Source organism: Antennarius striatus, chromosome 3 (genome assembly GCF_040054535.1).
Source record: "Antennarius striatus isolate MH-2024 chromosome 3, ASM4005453v1, whole genome shotgun sequence".
Classification (NCBI taxonomy): domain Eukaryota; kingdom Metazoa; phylum Chordata; class Actinopteri; order Lophiiformes; family Antennariidae; genus Antennarius; species Antennarius striatus.
In genome coordinates this window covers 5,235,328-5,244,659 of record NC_090778.1, presented here as the reverse complement: position 1 = coordinate 5,244,659, position 9,332 = coordinate 5,235,328, and the positions used below count along the sequence as shown (strand labels likewise).

The 9,332-nt window shown below is 38.4% G+C and overlaps 1 protein-coding gene across 2 annotated transcripts; it reads left to right on the top strand.

Annotated features, from left to right (window-relative positions):
* Positions 1–802: 802 nt before the first annotated feature.
* On the top strand, positions 803–8,381 carry figla (folliculogenesis specific bHLH transcription factor). Of its 2 annotated transcripts, XM_068311465.1 has the most exons (6): positions 803–1,016; positions 2,318–2,464; positions 2,546–2,635; positions 3,592–3,741; positions 7,906–7,970; positions 8,305–8,381. In XM_068311465.1, exons 1-5 carry the CDS (start codon positions 831–833, stop codon positions 7,921–7,923), a joined length of 591 nt encoding a protein of 196 aa, XP_068167566.1. In that variant the 5' UTR covers positions 803–830; the 3' UTR covers positions 7,924–7,970; positions 8,305–8,381. The 2 variants fall into 2 exon arrangements, with proteins under 2 accessions (XP_068167566.1, XP_068167567.1); XM_068311466.1 differs by lacking the exons at positions 7,906–7,970; positions 8,305–8,381 and adding an exon at positions 3,075–3,142 and having other exon boundaries at positions 3,592–3,649.
* Positions 8,382–9,332: the final 951 nt, after the last annotated feature.

The following is a 9,332-nucleotide window of genomic DNA, read 5'->3' as shown; positions in this document are numbered from 1 at the left end:
TTTTGAGTGGCATATCTTTGAGATCCATCTTTTAATACTGGCTCTCATTTTTCTTTTTTCACAATACCAAACAACGTGTATTATGGATACATGTAAGGCACCCAAATGTGTCAATTTTATCTCTTTGTTTAAAAATAAAGTTTATGTTAAACATTTTTCAAGCTGTAATTTGTTGAATGATTCACTATCTTTTAGATTTAATTGCACATTTTGGATAGTTATTTGTATTCGTTTGAGGGTTGTTATATCTTCAGCTAAAATATCTTTCCAAACACAAACATTTAATCTGAAATTAAAAGCGCAGATAGATAGATAGATAGATAGATAGATAGATAGATAGATAGATAGATAGATAGATAGATAGATAGATAGATAGATAGATAGATAGATAGATAGATAGATAGATAATTTATTAATCCCGGAGGAAATTGCATATATCCACTGCTCAGGCATTACATAATGAATATTGGATAAACACCAGGAGAAACAGAAACACATCACAGGACATACCACAAGACATACACTACACTAACAGACACATGTAGCATTAACAGGATATATACTAAACTATAACTAAAAAATAAACAGCATAAAATTAAAATATAAACAGTATAAAATTAACATATAAACAGTATAAAGTTCAATAAAATGCATTTAACCACGTGCACCAATAATTTAACCACGTGCACCAATAATTTCACCCCACACGCTGCTCTGTGTCCCCCCCCCCCTGAACTCTTGGTACGTTCCACCTTAGGGCAGCGCGAGCCAAGGTGCTGCGGGGCCCTAATTAAACCCACGCGCCACAGGTGCTCACCTGCGCCGTGAACATGAAAGTACCCGAGGAGGAGTTAATGAGCGACATTTTGAAGCAGCTGACTGGAGAGTCGGCTCTGCCTGTGTACAGCAACATTGAGAAATACAAACGAGGAAAGGACGGCTCGTACTTTGTTGCCGAAGACTTCAGTGAAACTGTGAAAAAACGAGAACTGGTCAACGCGAAGGAGAGGCTGAGAGTGAGTGTCGCCCAGAGGCTGGTGGAGACTGGGTTTGGTTCAGGTCTGTGGGCATAGGCTCTGCTGTAGCCAGCACTCACCGGCAGGTGGCTCACTAGCTGTAAAGCTCATTATTATTCATCTATTGTTTATTGGACCTGCCATAGATACAGTATATCTATGCTTTAAATCAACGTAATTTTTAAATGTGTAAAATGAGCTCGTTTAAAAATCGTCACCCTGATCTTGTTAAAGATGTTTTGTGTTTTGGAAGATTGAGTTAAATTATTCAACCAAAAACGTATTATTATTATTATTATTATTATTATTATTATTATTATTATTATTAGTAGTAGTAGTAGTAGTAGTATTACTGGCAAACTGTACTCTTGATCAGCTGTTTGCACTTGCCAAATCAAAAGTGAAAAGTTTAATTTTTTTCAACAAAAACTAATATTTCTAACGTCAACTGGAATGACAAATTTCTTAACGTAATCCCTTATAGCAGTGCTTTGATCAGATATTAATAAGACATTGCACCAAACTTCTCAGGCCTTGGCAGAAGAAAACCCACATATTTTCCCCTGATAAGGCCTGATAGAAGAGATCCTTACCTGAACTCCAAGATGTTCACCACTGCTACCCCATAACTACAAGAAAATTTGACTCCAAATAACACAGACGAGTTTTGTGAGTTGTGTAACAATAGTGGAACCTATGAGGAATATAGATCAGCTGTATTTCTAAATGAATAGATTCATTTTGGAAGAGGACACCCCACATTCAGAGAAGTAATGGAATGTTGATTCTCTGGGGTGGCTTTGCTTCCATGGGTCCTAAAAACCTGCATGGTGTAGAGGGTAAGATGGACTATTCCAGAACTGGAGGCCTTTGTCCATGAGGAATGCTGAACCAGTTTATTTTTTAAACATTATTTTTTGTGAAATGTTTGCCCTTCAATGGAAAGGATAGCTGAAGATGTGTGACAGCGAATGGGAGCGAGAGTGAGAGTAGATGGTAGTCATGTAGCAGAGGGTGCCTGTTTGAGCCATGGTGCTATTAGCATGCCCTGACCCAGCTCTGTGCATTACATTATTGTATAGAAAAGTGTGCACTAGATAACAGGAGCAAAACGACACTTTTTTAAAAATTTTGCATGATGCATCTTGTATTTATTAATCATTTTATCAGTAATAAAGGATGAAATCAGTTGGTAGGTCACTGCTTCAGGTTTTATTGTTTTGCTTTTAGATTATAACTTCAGAAAAAGACTTCAATATTTGACTTTGTACATGATTCTGACACTTCATTCTTCTGTGCAGATCAGGAACTTGAACACCATGTTCTCCCGCTTGAAGCGCATGGTGCCGCTAATGCGACCGGATCGGAAGCCCAGCAAGGTGGACACGCTTAAAGCTGCAACGGAATACATTCGATTGCTCGTCGCAGTTTTGCAGGATACTGACGGTGTAAGTGCAGCACTCAAGTGACAAGTGTCCTGCTATTCGAGGAGGATGAAATGGTGATTTTTGTTGCTTCCTGTTTTTAAGGATAATGGGACTGGCACTGATTTTCTGAGGAATGCAATCACTTATGGTCAGACTGAAGGCTTGGACAATGACTTGTGGAAAGTGGATGATGTGAGTGCTGCTTGTTTTTCAACTGTATTGTGGGAACAAGCATAGAGGTGACTTTTATATTGCTAGTCTGATGTGCCTATGAAACATTCTCAAAATAGAGTTGAGTCACCATTTTGTAGTTGAGTTTCATTCATGAGTTTCATCTCAGTCTGTGCTGGAATACAGTGGCAACATTAATAATACTTACAACCAAGCAGAAGGATCAGTTAATGGCATTACACATGTACAGTATAATATAACAATTTGTAATCAGTGCATTCATTTTACATGACGACACACTTTCATTTGTCAGCATTTTGATGTATCTCAATATTTTGTTGCAACAAGCCAAGCATGAACTGTGTCCAACATGGATATGCTTCTTTTTTTTATGGAACAAATATAATTGTGTTCATCTTTTAATATGATGTTTTTCATCAATAAATTTGTTATTTTCCAGTTGTGCGAAATCAAGGTCATAACTGCACGATGTGAGGGATGTGAATGCGCACTGACATGAAAACAATGGTACATACTAGTAGTTTTGGCACAATGAAACGGTCTGTGTTATGAATACACAGGACTGGAAACTTTGATTAACTGACACTTCATCTTTTCACTAAATTTCTACACAGCGACAGTACTGAAGTGGTACCCTTTACATTTTAGGAACTTTAAAGATTCCATTTGTTTGTTCTCAACAGTTACTTGTATTCAGAAAGATCTTGTCGTATTTGTGTCATAAGGGTTTCCAGGGTGTAACTCAAAAATGTGTGTTTTCTAAATGTCTTTTTCCTAATGAAATTCATCAATGGTGGGCAGCCCAAATATTTCATATTTTTACTAACTGTAAATATCAATTTGTTTTTAAATTTTTATCAGTTACAACAGTCAATGATTCTATTTGGTAGACTAAATCATATTGTGTGATAGGTTTTAGTATGATTTCACGTTCATTAAGTGCTGTTTCTTGACAGTTGAACCTGACAGAGGAGCACTTGGACGATGGGTTTCCTCTGCCTCCAGAGCCGGTGACCGAGGATGGAGACATGACCAGACTGGTGCTACAACACTGTGTCATGCCTGCATACCAGTTCATCATCCAAGTAGCACCTGATCAGATCCCGGTAACTCATGTAACTTTAAATTTACACTAACTTTTGCTTATGCTTTGTGTTTGTAAGTTACAGTGAAGAAAACTGATGCTGGCCAGCATGCTGTATCACAAGAACCAGAGGTGGATTTTAATGTATAGAAATGTATGGTTGGAAAAACTTCAGTATTTTGTTTGTCAGTCAAAAAGAAAAAAAAACTGCATATACCTCGGAAAGGAAAATAATTGGCATGAACAGTGCTATATATTTGGTTTACCTCAGGTTTTTATATTGTGATAATGGCGGGTGAGAGAATCAGTTTTTTAAATGGTCCGTAAATACAAAGTTCCGTACCTGGTGGAGGCTATACGCCTTGTGGCAGTTTATTTTGAGTAAACATCCAGTCAGGTGGAAGGATGTGCAAAGAAAAATCGGGTATCGTGGGTCACATGAACGTACCTTTTGGCTCTATCCCAATAATTCCTGTGCTAATTTTAAGTGTCCACAGATTTTAAGAGGATTAAATTTTGAAGTGAAATTTTATAACTAAAGATCAAAGGTAGACTTTGCTGTAACATACTATAAAAAACACTCTTCTGGCCTTTTTAGCAGCAGAACTCAAGAATAGAAAGGGAGACCGGGACTTTAACAGTTGGACGTGTACTGAATAAATGAAACTGACCTTCAGTGCTCACCTTAAACACAGGTTTGCAGAATCAATGTTTAAAGTCAGTTTGTTGACCCACATACAGTATATAACCCAAATTCTAAAATCACAAGGCTTCAGACGGTTTTGGATTCTCTACACTTTAGGGTCCTCTATCAGTTCTCTCTAGAACAAGGGTGTCTAATGCACGGCCAGCTGGCTGGAACCAGAATAAATCTGCAATAAAAAAAAAAAAGATGAACTTTTCTCAAATCTGCAATACAAAGAAATAAAGTGAACTTCATCTTACTTCTACGTAATCTTGCGATGAGTTTATTGGTCTAGCGCCCTTAAATTCAAATTAAGCTGTGTGTGGGCCCCCAGACCAAAATAAGTTAGACATACCTGCTCTAGAACCTTTATTCATGCACTGAACAGGGGTATTACATTTTGACATTCTGGATCAGCAGCTCTGGAGTAGCACTTGGATTCATATTGGACTGTCCCAGATCTCGTGGGGCTGTCCTCATGTAATCTTTGAAACACTGCAGACATTAATTTGTGCAATTTCCTCCGGGATTATTAAAGTATCTATCTCTATTTCTCTATATCTCTATCTCTATCTCTCTATGACGTTACCTCAAGTCAAACTAAAGTAAACTACAACACAGATTTCTCTTGCAACTGGAAAAAGGATGATAATAATTCTATTTTAAAATTACAAGTTTGAAAGCTATGTGGTGTTAAATATTAAATATGCAATGGTGTTAGTCAAGTATAAAAAATGTAATCAAGTTAATAACAAGTTGTATTTAATTAATAACAGCTTATTAGTTAACTTGAAATACAGGTAGTCCTCAAACTACAAACACAGGTGGTTCCAAGAGGTTGTTGGTAAGTCATTATTAAATGTTAGTCTATAATCCATGTGAGGTCATTTAAATGGCATTACTACTCAAAATACAAAAGTATGATTCCCTAAAACTCACCACAACCAATTACAGGACATAAAAACGACACACAAATGAAATACAATACTGTACTAATGTAATGAGCTGGTTCTGGTGAGTATCCATGCCCAGACGGCACCCTAATGGCAGGTTATTCGCTTGACAGCTGGGATGTGTGGCAAGCTTTATATCTGGCACCACTGGACGTGGAAGACGTTGAAAATGTTTATCCCTTCGCCAATATGAGGATCATTGTGATGGGGTGTGGAGCATTCATGCATCATCACATGCTGGATAAACTGGCCGTTCAGCAGCCTCAGGAACACATAACACCAACACAATAAGATAATTACTGCCTACTCTCTCCACGCATAGCAATCATGCCTAAAATAGTTTCTAATACAGGATGTTATGGCACCTTTGTAGTTCCTGTCATGTATAGTTGAGGCTGCTTTAGCTCCAGTGTTGTCTTTAGTGGGTTGCGAGTTGAATTCCAACATAATGGCTGTCATGGAGGAATGACTCCTTGACCATGAGAGACTTTTGGAATCTTCAGCTGTGCTGTGTTTACAAGGCTTCTGACTGCATTGGCTAAATCGCACACAAAGCAGTTACCCTCTGGGAGTACACAAGATTTGAACAATAGACTCCTCACTGCTGTGTGCTGAGTATTTCACTATTTTTTTTATTACTGCCTGTCTTGTGTTCTTTGAAACACAAGACGGGCAGCTCAGAAATCTGAAGATCAACCATTTGAACAACAGGCAATCAGACAGTTGTTTATCTCCTGAAATTAAATGGAAGCTGTACATTATAATTACAACAGGCGATCAACCGTCAAATTTCCTTTACTTACACTACACATCTGAGACAGCATCCTCATGAGGGCTGTTTGATTGGATAAGATGTTTATATGAAGCAGTGATGAGTTCCTAGATGATGCATTTGACCATTATGCCATTTTCAGAATTGACTGATGAGCTCTTTATGGTTGTGCAGACTGGCTGTCGCAGACACTGCTTATTTCATTAAAGTCTTTGATGAGCAAATGTGGTCTCAAGTGATTTGCTATGCTTCAATATTTGATTAATAAACGGTTATTTTTTTTATTACCTTTTCATTCCTAAGAATAGCTGAGGCTGAATTAGTTTGATTACAGCATCGTTGTAATTATTCCACCTGCTTAGAGTAATTGTATGTAAGCACTTGGAAGCACTGAGTGTGTTTCACTCCTTTTTTATTTTAATAATCAGGCCAACAGGGGGAGTAGGAGCCGTCTAGTCAAATTCAGAAGGAGGTTGAGACATTAAGTTCAACTGATTTGTCTGGTTGTCCGAGCTGGATAACCAGTTCCATTCTGTGACAAAACATCACATCCATGCTTCTTTTCCTCTACTGTAGACTGAATTACTGCACTGTTCATTATTCTTTTTATTCTGGCATTAGTTGACAAAACTTTCACAGATGGCAGCTGATGCAAAACATCGCTGCCAGACTTCTAACAACTGTTAAGAGAAGTGACATTTTGTTGTCCTTCGCTGCCTATAGATTTAGGAGTGATTTCAGGTTTGTTAGCTTGTATTCCAAGTCTTGAGTGGTCTTGGCTCCCTTTTCTAAGCTCGTATATTAACGCCCTATGAGCCAGATGGCTGTATGGGATCCTCTGACAGGTCACTGCTAATCTTGACTTGTGGCCAGTGGACCCCTGCTGTCCAAGCCCTGCAGCTGTGGGGATTTCAGGAAGGTGATCTCAGTATCCACCTTTAAGTTTGTTCTTCAAAGCTAATTTTTATCAGATGGCTTTTCTTTTGGCAATTCTATTTTTTTACATCCCGCTTCAAAGTGGTGATGTATTGTAATTGTCACCATTCGTGTGTTTGTCTGTTAGTCCATTAGTTTGTCCACCAAATACCTCTTCACAACTGATGCAGATGGATAAAACAAAGAGTACATTACATGGGCAGCAAAGGGGATGAAAATGAGATGACCTTAAAAAAAACTAGGTCAAGGTCAAATTTCAACTTGTGTACACTCAGGCACCAGATAAGATAGAAAGACGAGGGAGAAGGCCAGTGTGCATTAGCCTTGATCTATGGTCAAAGCTAGTGCATAGCTTTGACCTACCCTGAAAGATCAAAGCTATGCACTAGTCGGGTACTACTTTCAGGGTATCTTGACGTACCCTGAAAGTAGGTCAGGGTAAGTGGGGGGATGTTGCAGTCTCTGACTGCCTTGTTTTTTAAATTATTTTCAACTGCTCAGATTTTTAATTAAAATTATTGCGCTGTTCTGCTCAATGAAGAACTTGATAACTTTTGTATATTTTGTTTGTATTTGTAAGGTGCCATATAACTTAAGTTATTGTTTGTGTACTTTCTGAAATGGTAACATAAACCACATTTAATTTTAATCACTGTGATTGAATTACTGGTACTGTTCAACTTTATATATGATTTTTTTAATTTACTTTGAGGACAACCCACTGCTCTACAAAAAGTAAAAATAGAACCATGAGATGAATCCACTTGAGTCTGTAAAACGGCTAAATAAATTTCAACATTGCTCAATACTTTTTTTGTTCCATTGTTCTTCATTCAACAGGCGTCTCAACCCCTCTGAGTGCTTACCTAAGCAGACGATGTGGACCAGTACTGGAAGCCTGCCAGGTTTAGTTAAAAAATTTTTTTACCGTGTGTAAATTACTTTGACTGATTCATTATTTGTTACAACAAAACTGAAGAACTATAGCTAATCCATTTTGCACATTGATTTGAAATGTGTTTTTAGAGTGCCCTCTTCTGGTTGAACTTGTCTGTCCCACCTATCTTTTAAAAAAGTATTGAGTGTGTAGTGTGTTACTGTGAACTAATAAAAACATCTACATCAGTGTCATAAGGTCAGAGTATGTATAGATTCCAAAATGTCATAGTAAAACAAAACAAGTCACTGAAAAGGGAACGGTTTATTCAGATGATAAAGTCATCTTGGTTTTATTTTTAGGGACCAGTTGCTTTGAAGTCCGGATTCCACCAAAGAAACTGCAGCTTAATTTGTCTTTTTCTGTTTAACTTCTGAACTTGGAAATTCTGTTGAGTGATCTGTCTTATTTTCATTTTATAAAGTGTATCGTTGGCAGCCCTTCAATAAAATGTATGAGATAGCCCTGTTGTTGTTGTTTTTTTTACCATTTCTTCTTTTCCTTTCGGCTTTTCCCTTCAGGGGTCACCGCTGAATCAGTTGACTCCATCTAAACCTGTTTTCTGCATCCTCTTCTCTCACACCAACTACCTTCATGTTCTGTTTTACTACATCCATAAACCTCCTCCTATCCTTAATCACCCTAACCTGCTGCACGTCCTTCCCATCTCTATTTCTGTCTTGCCAGCCTGTATAGATCAGTCTCTCCCTCCTTACTGTCCAACCTAGCATACAAGTCATCATAAGCCCCTTGTTTGGCCTTTGCTACCTCTACCTTCACCTTACGCTGCATCTCCCTGTACTCCTGTCTACTCTCCTCAGTCCTCTCAGTGTCCCACTTCTTCTTAGCTAACCTCTTTCTCTGTATACACTCCTGTACCTCCTCATCCCACCACCAAGTCTCCTTATCTACTTTCCTTCCAGATGACACACCAAGTACTCTCCTACCTGTCTCCCTGATCACATTAGCTGTAGTTGTCCAGTCATCTGAAAGCACCTCCTGACCACCCAGAGCCTGTCTTAACTCCTTCCTAAAAGTCATGCAACACTCTTCCTTGTTCAGCTTCCACCATTTCGTCTTCTGCTCTGTCTTTGCCCTCTTCATCTTCCTCACCACCAGAGTCATCCTACACACCACCATCCTATGCTATTTAGCTACACTCTCCCCTACCACTACTTTGCAGTCACTGATCTCCTTCAGGTTACACCGTCTACACTAGATGTAGTCTACCTGTTTGCTCCTACCTCCACTCTTATAGGTCACTTTATGTTCCTGCCTCTTCTGGAAGAAAGTATTCACTACAGCCATTTCCATCCTTTTTGCAAAGTCA